The sequence below is a fragment of the Phacochoerus africanus genome, chromosome 6 (genome assembly GCF_016906955.1).
Source record: "Phacochoerus africanus isolate WHEZ1 chromosome 6, ROS_Pafr_v1, whole genome shotgun sequence".
Taxonomy (NCBI): domain Eukaryota; kingdom Metazoa; phylum Chordata; class Mammalia; order Artiodactyla; family Suidae; genus Phacochoerus; species Phacochoerus africanus.
This window is the reverse complement of record NC_062549.1, coordinates 97,306,309-97,331,338: the sequence shown is the minus strand read 5'-3', so window position 1 is coordinate 97,331,338 and position 25,030 is coordinate 97,306,309. Positions and strand designations below refer to the sequence as shown.

At 48.0% G+C, this 25,030-nt stretch overlaps 2 protein-coding genes across 2 annotated transcripts; both read right to left on the bottom strand.

Annotated features, from left to right (window-relative positions):
* Nucleotides 1-812: 812 nt before the first annotated feature.
* On the bottom strand, nt 813-5,387 carry LOC125128723 (filaggrin-like). The gene is made up of 5 exons (XM_047782899.1): nt 3,682-5,387; nt 2,438-3,614; nt 2,046-2,260; nt 1,718-1,978; nt 813-1,650 (listed from the first exon to the last, which is right to left on the bottom strand). The coding sequence occupies exons 1-5, from the start codon at nt 5,385-5,387 to the stop codon at nt 813-815; spliced, it is 4,197 nt and encodes a 1,398-aa protein (XP_047638855.1).
* A 663-nt stretch (nt 5,388-6,050) lies between these two features.
* On the bottom strand, nt 6,051-16,754 carry LOC125128722 (filaggrin-like). Its single transcript, XM_047782898.1, has 4 exons — nt 16,718-16,754; nt 9,092-9,250; nt 7,039-8,513; nt 6,051-7,005 (listed from the first exon to the last, which is right to left on the bottom strand). The coding sequence occupies exons 2-4, from the start codon at nt 9,227-9,229 to the stop codon at nt 6,051-6,053; spliced, it is 2,568 nt and encodes an 855-aa protein (XP_047638854.1). The 5' UTR covers nt 9,230-9,250; nt 16,718-16,754.
* Nucleotides 16,755-25,030: the final 8,276 nt, after the last annotated feature.

The window sequence follows — 25,030 nt, the reverse complement described above, 5'->3', positions numbered from 1 at the left end:
CCATTAACCAGTTTGCATCTGTAGAGTTCAAAGCCTACTATAGAATAAAAACAACCTATCACCAATGTAAGCATGAGTGAAATTTTTCTTTGAAAATTAGGAGAAAACATGACCACCGTGAAAAAATACTGAATATATACTTCTCTAAAAGCTATGCTTTGGGCACAGAATTATTCATTTGGTCAAAAATTTTTTTAAATATACTTTCTCACCCATAGTAATTGTATGTTTGTGACGGTCCAAGTTCCAAAGTTTTGAAATAGCTACAGAATGGTCATATTTGCCAGGCTGAAAGTTACAAACAATTATATTAGATCCAAAAGAGCTTTAACTCAATGGAACATGGCCCCTAAATCCCACGTACATGGAATCATTACTGACATTTCCATTCTGAAAGTGACCATACCCAGACTCTCCATAGTCATAATCTGCACTTCCATAGCTACCATGTCTCAAACCTTGAGTTAATCCATGATTGTGGTTATCAAAGAGTGGATAGAAGGTTCAGGGATGGGAACCAAATGTTTCCTTGAACCTAGAAAAACACCATGGCTGTCCCTGACGTGGCCGAGGTTGGGTTCCCTGTGTCTCCCGCTGCCGGACTCGGTGGAGCTGTGTCCCTGTGCAGCCCGGGAGTGCCTTGAGCTGTCTCTGGCCTGCTCGTGGCCGCGCCCCTGGCGCTGGGGGGTGCGGGATCCTGACTCCGCGTGGCTAGAGCCCGCCGGCTGGTGGGCTTCGGCCCGGGACCCGGCGGGCCTCGGCGTGCCTAGCGCTGTCCCCGGACTGGCCGTGGGGAGACCCATGTTGGCCCCTCACGCCGGACCCTGCCGCTGCCTGGGTGGTGGGCGCGTGTCTCCCTGAGTGGTCGGAGAGGCCCCTCGCTGTCGCTGGCCTGGCCGATGCTGGGTTCCCTGTGTCTCCCGCTGCCGGACTCGGTGGAGCTGTGTCCCTGTGCAGCCCGGGAGTGCCTTGAGCTGTCTCTGGCCTGCTCGTGGCCCGCGCCCCTGGCGCTGGGGGGTGCGGGATCCTGACTCCGCGTGGCTAGAGCCCGCCGGCTGGTGGGCTTCGGCCCGGGACCGGCGGGCCTCGGCGTGCCTAGCGCTGTCCCCGGACTGGCCGTGGGGAGACCCATGTTGGCCCCTCACGCCGGACCCTGCCGCTGCCTGGGTGGTGGGCGCGTGTCTCCCTGAGTGGTCGGAGAGGCCCTCGCTGTCGCTGGCCTGGCCGATGCTGGGTTCCCTGTGTCTCCCGCTGCTGGACTCGGTGGAGCTGTGTCCCTGTGCAGCCCGGGAGTGCCTTGAGCTGTCTCTGGCCTGCTCGTGGCCGCGCCCCTGGCGCTGGGGGGTGCGGGATCCTGACTCCGCGTGGCTAGAGCCCGCCGGCTGGTGGGCTTCGGCCCGGGACCGGCGGGCCTCGGCGTGCCTAGCGCTGTCCCCGGACTGGCCGTGGGGAGACCCATGTTGGCCCCTCACGCCGGACCCTGCCGCTGCCTGGGTGGTGGGCGCGTGTCTCCCTGAGTGGTCGGAGAGGCCCTCGCTGTCGCTGGCCTGGCCGATGCTGGGTTCCCTGTGTCTCCCGCTGCCGGACTCGGTGGAGCTGTGTCCCTGTGCAGCCCGGGAGTGCCTTGAGCTGTCTCTGGCCTGCTCGTGGCCGCGCCCCTGGCGCTGGGGGGGTGCGGGATCCTGACTCCGCGTGGCTAGAGCCCGCCGGCTGGTGGGCTTCGGCCCGGGACCGGCGGGCCTCGGCGTGCCTAGCGCTGTCCCCGGACTGGCCGTGGGGAGACCCATGTTGGCCCCTCACGCCGGACCCTGCCGCTGCCTGGGTGGTGGGCGCGTGTCTCCCTGAGTGGTCGGAGAGGCCCTCGCTGTCGCTGGCCTGGCCGATGCTGGGTTCCCTGTGTCTCCCGCTGCTGGACTCGGTGGAGCTGTGTCCCTGTGCAGCCCGGGAGTGCCTTGAGCTGTCTCTGGCCTGCTCGTGGCCGCGCCCCTGGCGCTGGGGGGGTGCGGGATCCTGACTCCGCGTGGCTAGAGCCCGCCGGCTGGTGGGCTTCGGCCCGGGACCGGCGGGCCTCGGCGTGCCTAGCGCTGTCCCCGGACTGGCCGTGGGAGACCCATGTTGGCCCCTCACGCCGGACCCTGCCGCTGCCTGGGTGGTGGGCGCGTGTCTCCCTGAGTGGTCGGAGAGGCCCCTCGCTGTCGCTGGCCTGGCCGATGCTGGGTTCCCTGTGTCTCCCGCTGCCGGACTCGGTGGAGCTGTGTCCCTGTGCAGCCCGGGAGTGCCTTGAGCTGTCTCTGGCCTGCTCGTGGCCGCGCCCCTGGCGCTGGGGGGTGCGGGATCCTGACTCCGCGTGGCTAGAGCCCGCCGGCTGGTGGCTTCGGCCCGGGACCGGCGGGCCTCGGCGTGCCTAGCGCTGTCCCCGGACTGGCCGTGGGGAGACCCATGTTGGCCCCTCACGCCGGACCCTGCCGCTGCCTGGGTGGTGGGCGCGTGTCTCCCTGAGTGGTCGGAGAGGCCCTCGCTGTCGCTGGCCTGGCCGATGCTGGGTTCCCTGTGTCTCCCCCGCTGCGGACTCGGTGGAGCTGTGTCCCTGTGCAGCCCGGGAGTGCCTTGAGCTGTCTCTGGCCTGCTCGTGGCCGCGCCCCTGGCGCTGGGGGGTGCCGGATCCTGACTCCGCGTGGCTAGAGCCCGCCGGCTGGTGGGCTTCGGCCCGGGACCGGCGGGCCTCGGCGTGCCTAGCGCTGTCCCCGGACTGGCCGTGGGGAGACCCATGTTGGCCCCTCACGCCGGACCCTGCCGCTGCCTGGGTGGTGGGCGCGTGTCTCCCTGAGTGGTCGGAGAGGCCCTCGCTGTCGCTGGCCTGGCCGATGCTGGGTTCCCTGTGTCTCCCGCTGCCGGACTCGGTGGAGCTGTGTCCCTGTGCAGCCCGGGAGTGCCTTGAGCTGTCTCTGGCCTGCTCGTGGCCGCGCCCCTGGCGCTGGGGGGTGCGGGATCCTGACTCCGCGTGGCTAGAGCCCGCCGGCTGGTGGGCTTCGGCCCGGGACCGGCGGGCCTCGGCGTGCCTAGCGCTGTCCCCGGACTGGCCGTGGGGAGACCCATGTTGGCCCCTCACGCCGGACCCTGCCGCTGCCTGGGTGGTGGGCGCGTGTCTCCCTGAGTGGTCGGAGAGGCCCTCGCTGTCGCTGGCCTGGCCGATGCTGGGTTCCCTGTGTCTCCCGCTGCCGGACTCGGTGGAGCTGTGTCCCTGTGCAGCCCGGGAGTGCCTTGAGCTGTCTCTGGCCTGCTCGTGGCCGCGCCCCTGGCGCTGGGGGGTGCGGGATCCTGACTCCGCGTGGCTAGAGCCCGCCGGCTGGTGGGCTTCGGCCCGGGACCGGCGGGCCTCGGCGTGCCTAGCGCTGTCCCCGGACTGGCCGTGGGGAGACCCATGTTGGCCCCTCACGCCGGACCCTGCCGCTGCCTGGGTGGTGGGCGCGTGTCTCCCTGAGTGGTCGGAGAGGCCCTCGCTGTCGCTGGCCTGGCCGATGCTGGGTTCCCTGTGTCTCCCGCTGCCGGACTCGGTGGAGCTGTGTCCCTGTGCAGCCCGGGAGTGCCTTGAGCTGTCTCTGGCCTGCTCGTGGCCGCGCCCCTGGCGCTGGGGGGTGCGGGATCCTGACTCCGCGTGGGCTAGAGCCCGCCGGCTGGTGGGCTTCGGCCCGGGACCGGCGGGCCTCGGCGTGCCTAGCGCTGTCCCCGGACTGGCCGTGGGGAGACCCATGTTGGCCCCTCACGCCGGACCCTGCCGCTGCCTGGGTGGTGGGCGCGTGTCTCCCTGAGTGGTCGGAGAGGCCCTCGCTGTCGCTGGCCTGGCCGATGCTGGGTTCCCTGTGTCTCCCGCTGCCGGACTCGGTGGAGCTGTGTCCCTGTGCAGCCCGGGAGTGCCTTGAGCTGTCTCTGGCCTGCTCGTGGCCGCGCCCCTGGCGCTGGGGGGTGCGGGATCCTGACTCCGCGTGGCTAGAGCCCGCCGGCTGGTGGGCTTCGGCCCGGGACCGGCGGGCCTCGGCGTGCCTAGCGCTGTCCCCGGACTGGCCGTGGGGAGACCCATGTTGGCCCCTCACGCCGGACCCTGCCGCTGCCTGGGTGGTGGGCGCGTGTCTCCCTGAGTGGTCGGAGAGGCCCTCGCTGTCGCTGGCCTGGCCGATGCTGGGTTCCCTGTGTCTCCCGCTGCCGGACTCGGTGGAGCTGTGTCCCTGTGCAGCCCGGGAGTGCCTTGAGCTGTCTCTGGCCTGCTCGTGGCCGCGCCCCTGGCGCTGGGGGGTGCGGGATCCTGACTCCGCGTGGCTAGAGCCCGCCGGCTGGTGGGCTTCGGCCCGGGACCGGCGGGCCTCGGCGTGCCTAGCGCTGTCCCCGGACTGGCCGTGGGGAGACCCATGTTGGCCCCTCACGCCGGACCCTGCCGCTGCCTGGGTGGTGGGCGCGTGTCTCCCTGAGTGGTCGGAGAGGCCCTCGCTGTCGCTGGCCTGGCCGATGCTGGGTTCCCTGTGTCTCCCGCTGCCGGACTCGGTGGAGCTGTGTCCCTGTGCAGCCCGGGAGTGCCTTGAGCTGTCTCTGGCCTGCTCGTGGCCGCGCCCCTGGCGCTGGGGGGTGCGGGATCCTGACTCCGCGTGGCTAGAGCCCGCCGGCTGGTGGGCTTCGGCCCGGGACCGGCGGGCCTCGGCGTGCCTAGCGCTGTCCCCGGACTGGCCGTGGGGAGACCCATGTTGGCCCCTCACGCCGGACCCTGCCGCTGCCTGGGTGGTGGGCGCGTGTCTCCCTGAGTGGTCGGAGAGGCCCTCGCTGTCGCTGGCCTGGCCGATGCTGGGTTCCCTGTGTCTCCCGCTGCCGGACTCGGTGGAGCTGTGTCCCTGTGCAGCCCGGGAGTGCCTTGAGCTGTCTCTGGCCTGCTCGTGGCCGCGCCCCTGGCGCTGGGGGGTGCGGGATCCTGACTCCGCGTGGCTAGAGCCCGCCGGCTGGTGGGCTTCGGCCCGGGACCGGCGGGCCTCGGCGTGCCTAGCGCTGTCCCCGGACTGGCCGTGGGGAGACCCATGTTGGCCCCTCACGCCGGACCCCTGCCGCTGCCTGGGTGGTGGGCGCGTGTCTCCCTGAGTGGTCGGAGAGGCCCTCGCTGTCGCTGGCCTGGCCGATGCTGGGTTCCCTGTGTCTCCCGCTGCCGGACTCGGTGGAGCTGTGTCCCTGTGCAGCCCGGGAGTGCCTTGAGCTGTCTCTGGCCTGCTCGTGGCCGCGCCCCTGGCGCTGGGGGGTGCGGGATCCTGACTCCGCGTGGCTAGAGCCCGCCGGCTGGTGGGCTTCGGCCCGGGACCGGCGGGCCTCGGCGTGCCTAGCGCTGTCCCCGGACTGGCCGTGGGGAGACCCATGTTGGCCCCTCACGCCGGACCCTGCCGCTGCTGGGTGGTGGGCGCGTGTCTCCCTGAGTGGTCGGAGAGGCCCTCGCTGTCGCTGGCCTGGCCGATGCTGGGTTCCCTGTGTCTCCCGCTGCCGGACTCGGTGGAGCTGTGTCCCTGTGCAGCCCGGGAGTGCCTTGAGCTGTCTCTGGCCTGCTCGTGGCCGCGCCCCTGGCGCTGGGGGGGTGCGGGATCCTGACTCCGCGTGGCTAGAGCCCGCCGGCTGGTGGGCTTCGGCCCGGGACCGGCGGGCCTCGGCGTGCCTAGCGCTGTCCCCGGACTGGCCGTGGGGAGACCCATGTTGGCCCCTCACGCCGGACCCTGCCGCTGCCTGGGTGGTGGGCGCGTGTCTCCCTGAGTGGTCGGAGAGGCCCTCGCTGTCGCTGGCCTGGCCGATGCTGGGTTCCCTGTGTCTCCCGCTGCTGGACTCGGTGGAGCTGTGTCCCTGTGCAGCCCGGGAGTGCCTTGAGCTGTCTCTGGCCTGCTCGTGGCCGCGCCCCTGGCGCTGGGGGGTGCGGGATCCTGACTCCGCGTGGCTAGAGCCCGCCGGCTGGTGGGCTTCGGCCCGGGACCGGCGGGCCTCGGCGTGCCTAGCGCTGTCCCCGGACTGGCCGTGGGGAGACCCATGTTGGCCCCTCACGCCGGGACCCTGCCGCTGCCTGGGTGGTGGGCGCGTGTCTCCCTGAGTGGTCGGAGAGGCCCTCGCTGTCGCTGGCCTGGCCGATGCTGGGTTCCCTGTGTCTCCCGCTGCCGGACTCGGTGGAGCTGTGTCCCTGTGCAGCCCCGGGAGTGCCTTGAGCTGTCTCTGGCCTGCTCGTGGCCGCGCCCCTGGCGCTGGGGGGTGCGGGATCCTGACTCCGCGTGGCTAGAGCCCGCCGGCTGGTGGGCTTCGGCCCGGGACCGGCGGGCCTCGGCGTGCCTAGCGCTGTCCCCGGACTGGCCGTGGGGAGACCCATGTTGGCCCCTCACGCCGGACCCTGCCGCTGCCTGGGTGGTGGGCGCGTGTCTCCCTGAGTGGTCGGAGAGGCCCTCGCTGTCGCTGGCCTGGCCGATGCTGGGTTCCCTGTGTCTCCCGCTGCCGGACTCGGTGGAGCTGTGTCCCTGTGCAGCCCGGGAGTGCCTTGAGCTGTCTCTGGCCTGCTCGTGGCCGCGCCCCTGGCGCTGGGGGGTGCGGGATCCTGACTCCGCGTGGCTAGAGCCCGCCGGCTGGTGGGCTTCGGCCCGGGACCGGCGGGCCTCGGCGTGCCTAGCGCTGTCCCCGGACTGGCCGTGGGGAGACCCATGTTGGCCCCTCACGCCGGACCCTGCCGCTGCCTGGGTGGTGGGCGCGTGTCTCCCTGAGTGGTCGGAGAGGCCCTCGCTGTCGCTGGCCTGGCCGATGCTGGGTTCCCTGTGTCTCCCCGCTGCCGGACTCGGTGGAGCTGTGTCCCTGTGCAGCCCGGGAGTGCCTTGAGCTGTCTCTGGCCTGCTCGTGGCCGCGCCCCTGGCGCTGGGGGGTGCGGGATCCTGACTCCGCGTGGCTAGAGCCCGCCGGCTGGTGGGCTTCGGCCCGGGACCGGCGGGCCTCGGCGTGCCTAGCGCTGTCCCCGGACTGGCCGTGGGGAGACCCATGTTGGCCCCTCACGCCGGACCCTGCCGCTGCCTGGTGGTGGGCGCGTGTCTCCCTGAGTGGTCGGAGAGGCCCTCGCTGTCGCTGGCCTGGCCGATGCTGGGTTCCCTGTGTCTCCCGCTGCTGGACTCGGTGGAGCTGTGTCCCTGTGCAGCCCGGGAGTGCCTTGAGCTGTCTCTGGCCTGCTCGTGGCCGCGCCCCTGGCGCTGGGGGGTGCGGGATCCTGACTCCGCGTGGCTAGAGCCCGCCGGCTGGTGGGCTTCGGCCCGGGACCGGCGGGCCTCGGCGTGCCTAGCGCTGTCCCCGGACTGGCCGTGGGGAGACCCATGTTGGCCCCTCACGCCGGACCCTGCCGCTGCCTGGGTGGTGGGCGCGTGTCTCCCTGAGTGGTCGGAGAGGCCCTCGCTGTCGCTGGCCTGGCCGATGCTGGGTTCCCTGTGTCTCCCGCTGCCGGACTCGGTGGAGCTGTGTCCCTGTGCAGCCCGGGAGTGCCTTGAGCTGTCTCTGGCCTGCTCGTGGCCGCGCCCCTGGCGCTGGGGGGTGCGGGATCCTGACTCCGCGTGGCTAGAGCCCGCCGGCTGGTGGGCTTCGGCCCGGGACCGGCGGGCCTCGGCGTGCCTAGCGCTGTCCCCGGACTGGCCGTGGGGAGACCCATGTTGGCCCCTCACGCCGGACCCTGCCGCTGCCTGGGTGGTGGGCGCGTGTCTCCCTGAGTGGTCGGAGAGGCCCTCGCTGTCGCTGGCCTGGCCGATGCTGGGTTCCCTGTGTCTCCCTGCCGTTGCCTGGGCGGTGGGCTCTTGTTTCCCTGTTTTTTCGTAGCGTCCTTCACCTGTATTTGTTTCACTGGCTCTGTCTCTCTGCTGTGGCCTTACTTTCGAATCAGAATCTCTGCCCACATTTACCCTTTCATCAGTTAGTTGATAAGCTTTTTCGTATTCTGAGTCCATCCCTTTTGCTTGTCCTCTGATTTTTTTTTCGTAATAGTGTTCATATTTTTTTCCCTCGTTTTCCCTGCTCCTGCTCTGACTTGAATTCTTCTGTTCTTTTTTTATTTCAGGAGAGCTTGACCTTCTCCTTTTTTCCTCCCTAGACTTATGGTGTGGTTTCTTATTTTCATGGCTTTGTCTCACATCAGATCTAGTATTTCTTGTTTCTTGACTTTCAGAATTAACCTTGTGTTTGCTTCTCCCTTTTAGTTTTTCACTCTTTGATCTTTCCTGTTCCTTTTCTTCCCTCCTTCTTGAATGTCTGGACTTTGTATTTTTTTCCTCTCTATGCTCTTCTTCTGTATCACCTTCTTCATCTCCATAATGGTGTCTATACTTCTGCTTTCTCCCTGATTTCTGGAAATTCTGTCTTCGTGTGGAAACATAATATGCTTGAGCCAACTTGAATACCATCAGAAAAAACTCGGTGAAATCTATCTTCTTGTTGTGGTCTACATCAAGGATGTGCATGAAGACATCAGTTGTATCTGGGTCATCCGGATTCTGTATAGTTTGAAAACAGTGTCCGTTTACATCAGTCTGACTCAAGAGGTCATTTAAATAATACAAGTTAATTTAGCAAATGTGAGTTCTAGGTCTAGAGAAGTAGAACCCCGTTTTTTCTTATTATTTATCTCATCCTGACTTAGCAGGGAAGTCTTGAATAGTGTTCTTAAAGAACTTAAAATTATGCATTAATATTATGGCGGAAAGAATTTGATGGGAAAGTTCTTCTTTTTACTCTTTTTTAAAATGTCAATATTTTATATATTGCACAACTGAATCATCTTTTATGCATGCCCTGTTTACCGTCTTAAAATTATGGGAAATGTTATGATTAATTAGTTCTTTTTAATTTCTTATATGTATATATACACTTTTTTTCTTTTTAGAAGCAGGGTCTGTCGTGTGGTTGTGTATAGTATAGGTATAAAGAAGGCAAACAGGTTATATCTGTTTTGAAAGAAGATTATTTATCCTCTTTAAAAAGTGAACACTCAGAAAGATTTCATAGCAGTATTTTGATCAATTTTTTATACAGACAAATGACATACTCTTTAATTTTGGAAGATATCTTTTACCTTCAGGACGGGCCGAAACTCCACTTCCAGAAGTTCCTTCAGTTCTTTTTTGCTCAATGTGTCCGTCTCCTTATCTGTTTTTGAATACTTGTGGAATAGTTCAATGATGGCAATGATGTTTTCCAGAAGACTAGACATCTTTTGAAGGTATTGGTGAATCTAGAAAGAATTAAAAAGTACTTTCCCTTATATTTTTAAAAATTTTATAGGTCATATAAATTATTCTAGTGAATTTTCACATTTTCAAATGTACATCCTTCACTTTATAGTCCAACTTTAAACAAGGGAGATGGCCATGAAAAACTCTATTCATTTTCTAATAATGAAGATCAATACAGAGTTTGACTGAATTATTAAAAGTGCCAACATTTTGGCTTTGAACTCATTCACAGCAGGATTTTTTTTTGTCTTTCCTAGGGCCAGTGTGGCATATGGAGATTCCCAGGCTAGGGGTCTCATCGGAGCTGTAGCCGCTGGCCTATGCCACAGCCACAGCAACATGGGATCCTTAACCCACTGAGCAAGGCCAGGGATCAAACCTGCAACCCCATTGTTCCTAGTCAGATTCGTTAACCACTGAGCCACAGCAGGAACTCCTCACAGCCGGATTTACTCTCACAGAACCTAATGTGCTGTGAATAAGACAGCCTTTTGTCGATCTGACCATAGTTAATAGCAGGTTTTAGAAAAGGTACTGGTGAGAAGCAGGAAAATTTGTTTGTAACAATTTGCTAAAAATCAATGCTCTAAAAGTTAATTTGCTAAATGATCTGTGTGTCAAAAAAATTACTTCCTTAAAGCCAGTTTGCCAGATGGCTGAGACAGTCAGCAAACATCCTCTCAGTTTACTTGCTTTGTTTTGTTTTGATTGGAGAGAATGACTTTGTACCTTTTACATTTTATTTTAAAAGTTTCAATTGGATCAAATAGCTTTCATAAATTTTCTATATTATTAAACTTTCTTTTTGATTAGCTCTCATTTTGCTCTTTAAAGAATAATATTTAAGGAATGTTGAGTTTATTTCATTGGTTAACAAAGGATTTCTTAAGCATGTCAGCAAATCTAAACAAGCATTTATTGTTTAAAAGCATTACAATGAATACTTTAGGACTTATAAAACCAGGCAGAAATTGTCCTTGATTTTTATTTCACTGAGGACTTGGAAGGCATAGGAAATAACGGTGTGAAAAACTTTACTTAGTAGTCAGATCTATAGCATTTATGGACTTTAGATTTTTTTTTACAAGAGGAAATAGTCATTGATTAATTTTTGGCATGGTTAAATATGTATTTTGGTAAGTTTATGAGTAAGCACTAAAACAATAGAATTTATAACTTCTGGAGAATTTAGATAAGAAAAAAGGGAAAAAAGGGAATTAAAAAAACTTGATCAATTCTTTGGAAGGCAGAAAAGAAGGAAATAAGAAGGAAAATATAAAATGAGGAAATAGTATTAAACATAATTTTATCATTGATTACAGTAGATGTAAAATAAGCCAGACTTGGTCTGATTAAAGGACAAATTATAAAGATTGAATTTAAAAATAGTTATATGCTTTTTTTGAAAAAAACGCTTTTTTTGTTTTTGTTTTTGCTTTATAGGGCCACACTTGTGACATATGGAAGTTCTCAGGCTAGGGGTCAAAATCGGAGCTGCAGCAGTCTGCCTATGCCATAGACTGAGCAACAGTAGATAGGAGCCTCATCTTAGATCACAACTTGAACCAATGCCGGATCCTTAACCCGTTGAGTGAGGCCAGGGATTGAACCTGTATCCTTATGGATACTAGTCGGGTTCTTAACCTGCTAAGCCACAAAGGGAACTCCTATATGCCTTTTGTGAAAACACACCTAAGATTTTAAGATTTTTTTCAGGTGCTGTTATTTGTGGTGATATTTCAGACCTGAAGTTAATTATAATTGCACTGTCTCCAGAATCTCAGTCTCAAGGATTTACTCTCTGACTTCTTTTGTACCCATACTTTAATAATTCTTTGAACCTCGCTATTGTATCGTATTGCTTTATGTATTCAGTTCCATTTTTACCTTGATTAGACATTATAGTTAATCTCCATCATTTCTCCTTGCATACACCTCTATGTTTTGTCCTATTCTTTCTTGTACTCACTGGCAACAACTCCCAACAGCTTCTTCCTTTCCTTTATCTCAGAAGATGACCATGATTTTTATTTCATTGAAATCTTAGAAGCCACTAGAAAAGAATTTCATTTTCCAAATATCTACTCACCCAACTTATTGCATTTGTATCCACATACCTTAACCTTCACTGCTGTTTTGGTGGATAAACTGTCTATGCTTCTCTCCTCTATTTTAGCATTGGATCCCACTCTCTCACCTATTTAAATACTTTCCTTTTGCAGTTGTCCTCTTTTTCTCCTATGTCATCAATTTCTTTTTCTCTCTTAGATCATGCCCTTCCTCGTGTATTCATGCTGAAGTGTCTCTTATTAATATCACCACCCCCCATCCTACATTTTCTGTTAGATATCACTTCATTTATCTTTTCTTTTGTATAGCAAACTCCTCAAAAATAGACTTTTTTTCACTTCCTATTTTCTTTTATTCAAATAATCTTTCTATCTCAAAAATCCACTAAAATTCTTATGAAGATAAAGAATGCTTTTTACCATATCCAACTATCCATTTTCATTTCACATATTGCTTAATAGCAGCATTTGATTCAGGTGGCTACATCCTCCTTCTGAGACCCACACTCTCTTGTTTCTCTTCCAACCTCACTGCCTATTTTCTCCTGTCTCCTCTTCCAGCCCCTAATGTTCATTGCTGAGAGTCACTCCTTATTTTCTTTTCTCTACTCCTTGGGAGGAGTGTCTCTTCTAGCCCTATAACTTTAAATCCTATGTATAGGTTGACAACTCCCAAGTTTATGTATCCAGCCATAGATTCTCTTCTATACTTGACATGTTCATGTCTAAACACCTGTTAAATATTTCTCCTTGGGCCTAGTAGAGATCTTAAACCTACCGTGCTCAAGAGAGAAGTCTTGATTTCCACCTACTTTACCCGGCACCCTCTCCTCCCCAGTTATCCCTATCTCGCTGATTGCTCAAGCCATAGACCTGGGAATTAGTCTTGGTTCTCCTTTTTCTCACATCCCATATGTAATTCATCAACATGTTTTATTGAGTGTGCTTTATTTATGTATCTATTTATATTATAGTTGATTTATAATGTTCTTCTAATTTCTGCTATACAGCAAAGTGACCCAGATATATATATATATATATTTTTTTTTTTCTTTTTCTCACATTATCTTCCATCCTGATCCATCACAAGTGATGGGATATAGAGTGTACTTTAAAAATATCCCCAAATTGGTCACTTTTCCTACTTCCACACTATTGCCTTTTCTAGTAACTAATTTTGATCCATAAGAGAAACATACTGGAGTTTGTCCCATCTTGAAGACCTTCCCTTGAACCAATAGCTCCCCCTCCACCAGGATGTTGCATTCCATTCAACTCTCCTAATGAATAGTTTCTTTCTTTCTTTCAAATGGTTTATTTTCTTAGCAAAGATTCTTCATTTTTTGTGCTTCATTTCTCTTAAAAAAAAAAATGTTAACCCAGTCCTCTCAATTTTCTGTCCTCAAAGCACTTGAAACTGATTTGTGTCAAATAACTTATGTTTTCCAAGTTGCTAAAAACAATGGTTGGTTCCTCTTTCTCCTCATCTTACTCAGCCTCTTGGTGTGGTGTAGAGTTAACTATTCCCTTCTTCGTGGCATTTTTGTCTATTTATTTCTTGAATCTCAAGACGACATTCTCCTGATATTCCTCTTATCTATTGGCTGCTCCTTTTTAGTATTCTTTTTTAACCTCTCATCTTCTGCTCAATCTTAAAATGTTGGAAATCCCCATGGCCCATGTTCTTGACCTCTTTTAATATGTCTATTCACTTTTCAATCTCATTGGGTCCTTTGACTTCAGATTCTGTCTCTCTGATGACTAACAAATTGATACCTCCAGGGATAATCTTTATTTTGATTCTTAGTTTGTTCACACATTAATTTATTTGACAAGATATAGAAAACCTAATTATTCCTATATTTATTAAAGAAATTAAATTTTAAATGAATATATATTCCTTACTGGAGGGAGGGGATGATTGCAAATCAAATTTATGACAGAAAAAAAATAGTTTCTTTCATAAATATAGATGCAAAAGTCTGAAAGAAAATAATTGTAAATTATTTTCCAGTGAAAATAACACTGAATCCACTGTTGTACAAAAAGAATATACATCATACTTAACTAAGTTTTAATCCAAAAATTCAAGTTTGCTTCAACATTTGAGAACTGATCAATTAAGTACTTTGATAGAATAATGGGAAAATATTTTATGGATCTCTCAAAAGATGCAAAAAACCATTTGATAAAATCCAACATTAATTTTGAGTTATAGGTAAAATGTATCAATTATATCTACAAAAATGTTAAAGAAACTTCATTTTATTTTTTTCACTTTTGGCCACCCTGAGGCATATGGAGTTCCCAGGCCAGGGATCAGACCCGACCTGCAGTTGCAAACCTAAGTTGCAGCTGTGACAATACTGGATCCTCAACACACTGTGCTGGACTGGGGACCAAACCCATATCCCAGCACTTCCGAGACTGCCAATACTGTTGTGCCACAGCAGGAACTCCAAAAACTTCTTATATAATGGTGAAATGTTGAAAGATTTTCTTTCTGAGTTTGGGAATGAAATAAATATCCCCACTAATATCCTATTCAGCATTGTATTAAAGGTCCTAGCCAGAGCAACAGTTGCAACAAAGAATAAAAAGAATAATTGGAAAGGAAGTAATAAAACTATCATTACTCAGAGAATGATGTGACTTTTGTATGTGGAAAAATTTTTTAAATGTATAGCTAAAGTATTAGAATAAATAAAATTAACAATGTTGCTGGGTACAAGATAAATATACAAAACTAAATCGTGTTTCTAAACAAAATCGGGAAACAATTGGAAGTTGCAATAAGAAATGATGCTATTTACAAAAGTATAAAAAGTCAGGAGATTCTTAGGAATATATCTAATGAAAGAGATGAAAGATCTGTACTGAGAAAGCTGTACATATTATATTGAAGAATTAAAGGAGATTTCGATGAGTAGAAGATTATATACCTTGTTAATGGTTGAAAGTGTCAACATTGTTAAGATGTCAGATTTCCCCAAACATCTTTATATGCAATAAAATTTTATTCAGAATCTGTGAAGTTTTTTGAAAATAAATATTGATAAGGCAGTGCCTGAATTTTATATGAGAATGTAGAGGCCAAGATTAGCCAGGACAGTGTTGAAGAAGACGAAGTTTGTGAACATACCAGATGTCAAAAGATGACAGCATGACATTGATGCAAAGATAAATATGTAGATAAATGAAATCTAAGATCTAAAATAAGACCTATATCATTATGCACATCTGATAGATGAAAAAGACTGTGGGAGTTCCCTTCATGGCTCAGTGGTTAACAAACCCGACTAGGATCCATGAGGATGTGGGTTTGATCCCTGGCCTCACTTGGTGGGTTAAAGATCTGGCGTTGCCATGGGCTGTGGTGTAGGTCAAAGACACGGGCTGAGACATGGCGTTGCTGTGGCTGTGACACAGGCAGGCAGCTGTAGCTCTGATTCTACTCCTAGCCTGGGAACTTCCTTATGCTGCAGGTGCGACCCTAAAAAGTCTTTTCAATAAATGTTTCTGGATTAATTGATTTCTCATATGGAAAAATGAATTTGTTCCCAGATGGATTTTTAAATGTAAAAGATAAAAGATGACAGCATAGAATATGTTCAAGAATTGGGGTAGAAAAATACTTCTTAAATAGAACTTAAAGGTATTAATCATAAAGAAAAAGACTGATAATTGGACTGCATTAAAAATAGGAATCTCTGTTCATCCAAAAACTCTATTAAAGGGGAGAAGGAAAGCCACTGAATAGGAGGATGTATGTAACACATTTAACCAATAAAAGGCCCTGTCCTGAATATAAAAGTAACTCCCATAAGTCAATACAAAAATACAGAAAACATAATAGAAAAATGGATAGAGAGCAGAGAAACATTACAAAATAGGATATCCAGATGGCTAATAAATGTAAAAAGTTCTCAACCTTATTAATCACCAGGGAATACAAAATAAAGTTACAATATGTAACAGTAGGACCCCCACCAAAATGACTAAAAGACAAGAACGACAAAGAACTTCCTAATAGCAAATTGTGGTGAGGATTTGAGAAACTGCATCTTTCATTCACTGCTAGAAGGCAACATAAACTGGCAGAAATGCTTTCAAAAATTATTAAGTAGTACCTAAGACCTAGCAATTTACTCCTAAAGATATTCCTATTAGAAATATACATACAGTTATTTGTAATCAAAAATCATGCACAAAAATGTTCAGAGTCCCATTATTTCCAATGCTTCCCCAAATGGAAACAACCCAGATATCTTTCAGTAGAAATGAATGAATAAATTTTTGTATTTTCATGTAATAGAAGTGGGAGTGAAGATAGCCTTGATCAGGATAGTGGTGGTGGACAGGGAGGCAGGTGGGTTGGCCTGTCTCATAGGCAGAGTTGACTGCACAGGGTGATGAATCAGTGTGGTGTGAAGGAAAGACTGGAATTCTGCATAACTTCTAGACTTGGGCTTGAGTGCAGAATTACTTCCCACTATTTCCATTACCCAGTCATCTATCATCTAACCTCCATCTCCTTGCTCCCAATAGTGCCTATTATCCTGTTTCCCACATAGCAACTCAGAACAGTCTTTCTGCCTCTGCTGCTTAATTCTCTCCAATGGCTACTCATATACTTAAAATGTACAAATTCTACTATGCCCCTCTTTACATGCTCTATGCCTGGCTAGCTTTGTGATGTCAACATATACCACTGTTCCTATTTGTTAAATATGCCCCAGGCACACTAGCTTCTTTTTGTTCTTCAAAACAAGTTTAAACTCCTGCTTTAGAAGGTTCTGCCTTTTCATTTGCCTCAACTATTTTGTTCTGTCATTAAGATTTCTGCTCAAAAGGTAATTTCCCAGAGAGGCCTTGCCTATCCATCCAATCTAAAGAACTTACCTTCTGTTACTTTACTATATTACTCTCATTTTTTTATTAGAGTGTGGTTGACTTACAGTGTTCTGTCTATCTCTGCTGTACAGCATAGTAACAGTGTCTTTTCTTATTTTCTCCACTGTTTGAAATGCTTATTCATTTATTGTTTACTGAATGTCTCCCCCTACTATGTGTAAACTCCCAAGAGCAGGGAGTTTATGTTGTTCACTGTTGTCGAATGACCCAAGAGCAGCACTTAGCAAATAGAAAGGTAATTAATATACATATATTTTCAATGAATGAACGAATAGGTAATCCAGCAACATTAAGAGAGTAGCCGCAAGGAAAGCAAATTTATGCCCATATTTTTCTTATATATCAAAATAAATTTTAGTAACATTGCCACTAATAATAAAGGACCCCAAGCATTCAGAACTTTTTGCCTCAGAGTATCTACGCATTCAGATCTCCTCCTTGCTTAACAAGTAGACAAGGTTAGATGTATTCTCTCCTACTTACTTCCTTCACCAGAAGAGCGAGGAGAATGTAGCCTGAAGGAGCTTGCTGGGTGCTGAAGTCTGGGATAATGGCCTTTTTATAGCAGATCCATCCAGGGAGGAGCCATCCTCCTCTGTAGGGTGGACTGATTCATTCCTAACCAAACCCAGGTCCACCCATATCTCCACCTCTATTTCTGTAGCTATGTGTTTACTTCCCAACTTCCTCACGTACTCATCTGTGCTTGTTTTACTAAGTTCCAAATGTAGGTTTACATCATTCCCATATATTGGCGATTTTTATGGAAGTTGCCCTTTGGCTAGCTTAGGCCCTTTGATTGAAAGATCCATATCTTCTGCCTTTTGTAACCCCCACTTTAAATGGTAGGTGCTTGGTAAATATCTATTGATAAATATACTCCTTATCTTGTCTCTAGAGAAGTGGAATACACATTTACGAAAAACTTAATTCAATTTATATTCAAGCACACATCCTAAGCATCTACATACATGTCCCTTTTAATCTGTGGTTTCTATCTCTGAACCTGAAAGAACTTGCCATGATGAAAGTCGATCTTATAGAAATTATAATGAATTCCGAGAAGATAGTCAAGGTTAATTTGATTTTTAGAAAGAGAGCAATAAAGTAGGCTCTTGAGTTAGAAGCAGTGACCACTAAGAGCTGACATGAACTTATTAGGCAAGAATCATTAGGCTTGTTTTCAAGGTTATTCCATTGGGGTCTCAGAGACATTTTCTACTTACTCTTCTAGTGGGTGAAACTGGGGGTTTTCTCATTGACTCTCATAAAATACACAGGAAACGCCTATCCTTGTTCTTTTTCTCTCTTGATTTCCCGACTGTGTGTCAAACAGATTACATTTCCATTTGGATGTCCCTTAGGTACTTCAGTTTATGCTGTTCAAAACGGAGCTCATTAGCATACCTTATACCAAAATGTACTGTCTCCAGAGGTCCATGTATTGGTTAGGGACACCTCTATCCAGGTTGTGTCTAAAACTGTACAAAGTCACCTTTTGTGTCTCCCTCTCTTTAGCCCTCACGTTCATGTCATGACATGTGACTAATGCATAGACTTGTGTTCTTAATATGCAGGCCTATTCTCTATCTCGAGAGTAGCAGTTTTAGTTCAGGACCTCACCACCTTTCAATTGAATACTAGTACAAAGTGTTGTAACTGGCCCCTCCACTGTTAGCCTGCCTGATTCATGTTTTACTCCCATCACATCATTTCTTCTGGTGGGTCCTGCTTGCCTGGACAATTCCAAATTTCCTTACTTGACCTATAAGCCCCTCACACTAAGAAGGGATCTGTATCTTCTTAGGTTCTTCTCTTACCGTCTGTTTTATGAGCAGTGATCCACATTCCTTGTGTGATCTTTTAATGGTCCACCTCTGTTCACGGTTTCTACATGCTGTCCTTACTCTGTGGGGAATCCTTCAATCTTCTCTTCTTCCTTTAAGACCTAGAATCATCACTTCCTTCATAAAGCCCTCCCTTCCACCTCCAGATAAATTGTTGTTCTCTCACATACTCTGTATTTATCTCTCTTGTAGCACTGGAGATATTTTGTTTTAATTATGTATTTATGTGTCTGCTGCAGCCTCCAACTTCCCAATTTTTTGCTTCTTCTCACTCTGGTATTGACTGAGTCTTGAATCCTGTTCTGTGTTCTTGGGCCTTATAGCAGTTCCTGAGACATGATCAGATAAATACAAGGTGGCTGGGGTGAGGGGAGGGAGGCAATCTTTTTAGTCGGTGAGGTAGAACTATGCCTGAGTTTTTAAAACTCTATTCAATGCACTCATTTCTAACCTAGGGGGCCACCAGTTTTTTCCTTTTGTGGCACATTAGTAAACATCCACAGAACACAGGTGTTCATTTTCTTTTTTTTTTCCTCGGGTTTAATTGTCTTTTTGTGCCAGGAGCTATTGTTATTGTCTCGCTCTTAGCAGGTTGTGATAATAGTAGTAATCAATATTACATGCTCATTATGTGCCAAGAATGTGCTAAGATTGTGCATGTATGTCTTGTTACTCTGAGAACAACCCTGTGAGGTCATTATTATTATTATTCCTAATTTTGAGATGAGGGAACTGATAGTGATAGGGTGCCCAGGATTATGCAGCGAGTAAGTTGCAGAACTAGGAATCCATCTCAGATCCTTCTGACTTCAACTCCCAAATTATTTCCACTCTACCATGTTGCTGTGGGTATGAACTTTTCTCCTTTTTAAAGCCATATATATATATATTTGTGTTTTATACAATGGTTTTTCTCAAAGTGCCTTATGAACTTAACTGGAAATCATTGCAGAGCAGCAGAAAGACTAGACCATGCTGTGTGAGTGAGCTGAGAAAAGTGGAGTCCAAAAAGTGGCAAGGATGTGGCAGTCTGGGGTCTGATGTTTAATGCCCAGAAGACTCAGATCTTGCAGGTTCCTCTCCATATAGAGGGCAGTCCTACTAGTCTGCTCCAGGACTGTTTTTGTGACCATGTTATGATCATTATATTTTTATCAGTAACATGGATGAACATGTAGGCAGATGGCAGATACTTTTAGGATAAACTGAAGATCCAAGTGGATTTTATCTTTTTTTTTTTTTTTTCTTTTTAGGGCCATACCTGTAGCATATGGAAATTCACAGGCTAGGGGTGGAATCGGAGCTACAGCTGCCAGCCTACACCACAGCCACAGCAATGTAGGATCTGAGCCACATCTGTGACCTACACCACAGCTCACGGAAATGCTGGATCCTTAACCCACTGAGCAAGGCCATGGATCGAACCCACATTCTCATGGATGCTAATCGGATTTGTTTCCACTGCACCACAATGGAAACTCTGATCCAAGGAGATTTTAGTGTGTCACACAGAGAGCTTAGGTCTAATAAAAGTGAATCTTACTGAAATGAAAATAAAATTCTGACTTTGGTTCTCTATTAAATTTCACAAGGACAGGGTAGATGACATGAGTAAAAAGCAAAGTATTGTGACAGTGACAGTGGGATGCTGCAGCCCCAAAGGTGGTGCTACACGTTGCATTCAAAGAAGTGCATTAAGTACAGCTCTAAGTAAGTAGCGATAGCCTCCACTCGGCTCTTGTCAGATTGTTTCTGTAGCTTTTTATTCAGTTCTGACACCCACTTTTCAGTAGGGATGTGGACGACTTGTTATGTGTTCTGAGTCACATGAACAGGGTGATTGGCTCAATGGGAGGTAAAGAGAATCAAGTGAGAAGCAGACGGATGGGAGGAGAATATCTGTTTTCAGTGGTATGAGAAGCTGATATTATGCTTGAGTTGTGTAATAACTCAGATAAATGAGTAGAAACTGGAGAGAAGTATGTTTTGGCTTTGTATAAGAAGGAACGTTTTAATAGCCAGAATTGTCCAAACATGAGAAGAGGTTTTGTTTTTTTGTTTTGGTTTGGTTTTTCTTCATATTTTTGTTTTTTGCCAGAGCATGCAAAGGCTTGATGTGGGAGCTCAGTTCTCAGATCAGGGACTGAACCTGGGCTGCAGCAGTGAAAGCACTGAGTTCTAACCACTAGACACCAGGGAGCCCCTTGGAAAGATTTATCTTTGGAGATGCTGCATTCCCTGTAACTGCCTATAGAATGTTGAATTGCATGGGCTGTTGGTAGCCAATTAGTCTAGTCTCTTCATATTGTAGGTTCAATGTTGTATGGCTGATAATTCAACAATTCAGGGCTCAGGCCTCCACATCATGACTTTTTACTTCATATGCACTTTGCATTGCACCGGGTTACTGGGAGATGAGCATGAGACAGGGAAATTCTGGAGGATTGTTAGAGGAACATTGGGTGGATATCTGATAAATCCCTTTTTCTCCTTGAGAGCTGCCATTCTCTGTTTCAAGTAAATCTCTTTGCCTGACTTGATACAGCTCTGCTCAGATGGCTATTTGATCAGTGCAGTTTAATAATTGCAGGAGTAAAAGGACTATCAATTCTACTTTAGAGTAGATTTTTCACTCCTCTACTTCCTGCCAACACACCTCATCTCCCTTATGCATCTGTTTTTAACCATTAAATCCCAACAAATCTTTCCCTGTAAACCTTTACGATTACTGACTGTGGAATAGTGAACTCTGAGATGTGGGGCATCTTCTCTGTCCTCAAAGAGATCTTATTCTCTGTCTCATTGTTACCAGACAATGAAATGGTTTCAGGGGCATTTTAGGTGTCCATGCTTACATCTTGAGGCTGCCAGGATTTGATTAGGGATGAAGAAAAGTCCCCAAGGGTCAGGAGTTATTGACAAACCAGAAATTATGGGATTTCAGTTGCAATCATTCGTTTGTGGTTGTCCCTCCCTTTTCCTATCCAATGGGCAGGGAAGGCACTGTGTTGCCATATGGCCTCTGGGCTGCTGATGTGGGTCAGGTTGTCACGATTCAGGGAACAGCCCTTTGAGATGTGTGACTGAGGCTGTAGGAGTGAAGGGGAGTTGGAATTTGTGGTTAAAGGATTTCCTATAGGAGTAGTAGTCATCTCCTAGGAGGAGATGTTGTTTTGGGAGTTGGAATTTGTGGTTAAAGGATTTCCTATAGGAGTAGTAGTCATCTCCTAGGAGGAGATGTTGTTTTGGGAGTGGAATTTTTCCAGATTGAATATTCTCTTGGATCCCTTGGCACAGTGGTAGCTGATTTCCTGCTTAGCTGTCCAGTGGTGGAGCAGTATCTGGCAGGAGCACCTCTACTCATAGTTGTCTTTACCAGGACAGTAGTGAAGGAAAGTAATGTTGATCCCGAGGAAAATTTCTTTTTTAAAAAAAATTTTAGGTGTTCCTGTCGTGGCTTAGTGGTTAACAAACCCGGCTAGGATCCATGAGGATGTGGGTTCGATCCCTGGCCTCGCTCAGTGGATTTAGGATCTGGCTTTGCCATGAGCTGTGGTGTGGGTCACAGATGCAGCTCAGATCCTGCATTGCTGTGGCTGTGGCGTAGGCCGGTGGCTACAGCTCTGATTGGACCCCTAGCCTGGGAACCTCCATATGCCGCAGGTATGGCCCTAAAAAGACAAAAAGACAAAAAAGATTTTATTGGAATGTAGCTGACTTACAATGGTGTGTTAGTTTCAGGTGTACAACAGAGTGAACCAGTTACACATGTACATATATCCATTCTTTTTCAGATTCTTTTCCATATAGGTTATTCCAGAATATGAGTAGATTTCCCCGTACTATACAGTAGGTCCCTGTTAGTTATCTATTTTCTATATAGTGGTGTGTATATGTTAATCCCAACCTCCTAATTTGTCTCCCCCCCCCCCCCCCGTTTCTCCTTTGGTAGCCATTAGTTTGGTTTTAAAGCTTTGAGTCTGTTTCTGTTTTTGTAAATTCTTTTGTATCATTTTTATTAGATTCCACAAGTTGTTTTCAGTGACTTCAGGGTTTGTTTTGTTTGTTTGTTTTTCCTAATTTTAGTCTCGTGTGGATGCAGCAAAGGGAGAGAAGGAGGGAAGGGATGAGGGGGTAATGAAAGTGATAATTAGCTTTTTCTATATATAAGCAAGCTATTTTATGCCAGTCTTGATTGTCTCTTAGCTTTTTACATGCCCAACATCATAATTCCTAGGTGTTCGCTGACAATTTTAATTAGGTATGGAGAAGAGAAAAGTGGAAATCATTGATGGTATGGGAAATTCAGAAAGCATAGGGCAGAGGTGTGGTATGTTGTGTGTGTGTGTTTGTGTTTGTGTGTGTGTGTGTCTGTAAAACATACTATTCCAGCTACTTCAGATGCAAAAGTTTCTCTCTCAAACACACACACACACACACACACACACACACACACACACACACACACACACAGTGAAAATATGTTTGAGACAATCACAGAAAAACATCAATTAAGAGCAAGTCTTTCCTAGGACCAGTTATATCAATAAGGTGTTATTTTTCTAAAAATCTTATTGGTTTATTAAATCCCTCAAGTACAACTGCAGAGATGGGCAGACACTTTCTAGGGTGAAAAGAGGACAGTATCTATGCAGTAACTGTGTTATATGAAAGTTTTCTCTAATGTTTCGGGACAAACGTAAGAAGAGGAAAAAAAATAATGGAAGGAATGTTAGAAATGCAGCTGAGCACCTCGTTGTATTTAAGGAAAAGAGCCTTCATTACTGAATTTTTGAATTGTTATGAACAGAAACATTACGAGATCTTCAGAGTGACCATATCAGCAATGACTAATATCAGCACCAAAGGACTGACCGTTTACCGTTCCGTGTTCCTTAAAAACAGTGAGTTTTAGTAACAGAGGGGTGCAGCATTAGGAAACTGGAAAAAATGAATTCAGGAACAAGCTAGATAGAGACATTATAGCCATTATGACCAGACTTCACCATTGTCACCTGTTCAGATAGGGTCTAGAACAAGCCAGTAATTACTGGACAGTGTGGAAGATCAGGAGGGGCTAGAGCTTGGAATAAGCTGCTACTCCCCTTCTGACTTGCTCCCTCTATATGAAAGGATATTATAGACAGAAGATAGATCAGAGTCTATTCTGGAGGGAAAATTCGGCAGATGTCAGAGTTAAGTTCAGATGAAGAACAGGTCACAGTATTCAGGGGTCATTTATTCATTCAACAAACATTTGTTACCAGCTGACTACTCACCAGTCATGCCTGTCACAAGGCTGGCAGTGAAGGTAGTCATGCTCCCTATCCTCAGTGTGCTCACAGTCTAGAAGCAGACATGTAAATAATGTGATATACGTTATAATAAAGATAATTGTAAATCATTATGGAAAGATAGTTGAGGAAGCAACTCGTTTTCTTCTACTTTTGAACTTCCCCAAACCTTATTGAGGAATAATTGACAAATATTATTGTTTACATTAGTATACTATGTGTTGATCTGATGTAAATATACACTGTGGAATGATTACCAAGAGCAAAATAATTGGCATGTGTATCGCCTCACATAGTTAACTCTTTGTGGTGAGAATGCTGAAGATCTACTCTTGGCAGCTTTCAGCTACACAATACCATATTAACTACAATCACCATGCTTCACATTAAATCTTCAGGATTTACTCTACTTACATCTGAGAGTCTGTACCCTTTGACCTACATCTCCCCATTTTTTTCTATTTCCCCTACTTTCTAGCTCCTGGCAGCCACCTTTCTATTCTCTGCATGGAATCAGTTTCTTTTTAGATTTCACATACAAGTGATACTGTACAGTATTTTCCTTTGTCTTATTTATTTCATTTAGCGTAATATCCTCTGGTTCATCCACCTTATTACTAATGGAAGGATTTTCCTTTTTATGACTGAGAAATTCCATTTATATGTACAACATATATGTTATATATAACGTATATGTCATATATCAAATTCTCTTATCCATTCGTGTCAGGAGACATGTTTCTACAATATTTTCTTAGCCTCTCTGTTTCTATTTTCTATGCTAAAAACTCCATCTTGTCCTGCTTTACTTTACCCCACTGTGAAAAACAGTCGCAGGGCTGGTAAAGAACTTAGGCTTAAGAACAAAGACCAAAAGGCATAAGTTATTCATGTGGTCAGCTGAATGAGGACATAATGCGTTGGTCTAGGCATGCCGGACCTGTGCAGATTGGCACGCCGTTTGCACAGGATATGTCCTGTTAAAATAAGAGAAAGAGGAACCTCATGGCCCCAAGTGGTTTATGAAAGGCCATTAGCAGAATATGCATCAGCAAGGAGAATGAGGTGCAAACCTCGGCATGGCTGGGTTGCAGATAGGCATGCCCTCTGCGAAGCACAATGATGATTCTCTAGATGCTATGTATAGACCCTTAATGCCAAGCTTCCTCAAATGCTAATGATTGTTGAATGCCTAAAGGTCAGAATAAAAGCTTAACCATCTACCAGCTATGTGACTTTTAAAATGATAAAAGAACTTTTAAAATAATAATAATAAAAACTATATCCTGCACCTATGCCCCCCTCCTCACTTGACATAATCCTAAAGAGCACAATAAAAACAGTGTGCTTTCTTGAGGCAGGCGCTCTTGGTCCCTGAGACCTCGAGTCCCCCAGTTCCCACCTTTAATTAAGATAAATGTCTCTGTATCTTGTTTTATGTTAACTTTTTCTTAAGTTTCACAAACGCCCGTTCTTCAGCCCTCACCTGCTGAGCTGGTCTCCGCACAAAGATGTTGTTTTTGTATCTTGGTATTGTGAATACTGTTTGCAATTAATATGAGAATGCAGATATCTCTTTGAGATACTGATTTCATTTCCTTCAGATAAATACCCAGGGCTGGGTCATATGATAGTTCTATTTTTAGTTTTTTGTG

What these genes read in the sequence shown, in the direction of transcription:
- LOC125128723 (XM_047782899.1), bottom strand. Translation starts at nt 5,387, where the DNA reads ATGGGTCTCCCCACGGCCAGTCCGGGGACAGCGCTAGGCACGCCGAGG. An exon ending in CGCCGGTCCCGGGCCGAAGC is followed by an intron (nt 3,615 to 3,681) that starts CCACCAGCCGGC and finishes CCAGGGGCGCGG; the next exon opens with CCACGAGCAGGCCAGAGACA. An exon ending in CGCCGGTCCCGGGCCGAAGC is followed by an intron (nt 1,651 to 1,717) that starts CCACCAGCCGGC and finishes CCAGGGGCGCGG; the next exon opens with CCACGAGCAGGCCAGAGACA.
- LOC125128722 (XM_047782898.1), bottom strand. Translation starts at nt 9,229, where the DNA reads ATGTCTAGTCTTCTGGAAAACATCATTGCCATCATTGAACTATTCCAC. An exon ending in AGTTTCGGCCCGTCCTGAAG is followed by an intron (nt 8,514 to 9,091) that starts GTAAAAGATATC and finishes CAAACTATACAG; the next exon opens with AATCCGGATGACCCAGATAC. An exon ending in AGGCAGCGGCAGGGTCCGGC is followed by an intron (nt 7,006 to 7,038) that starts GTGAGGGGCCAA and finishes CCCCACGGCCAG; the next exon opens with TCCGGGGACAGCGCTAGGCA.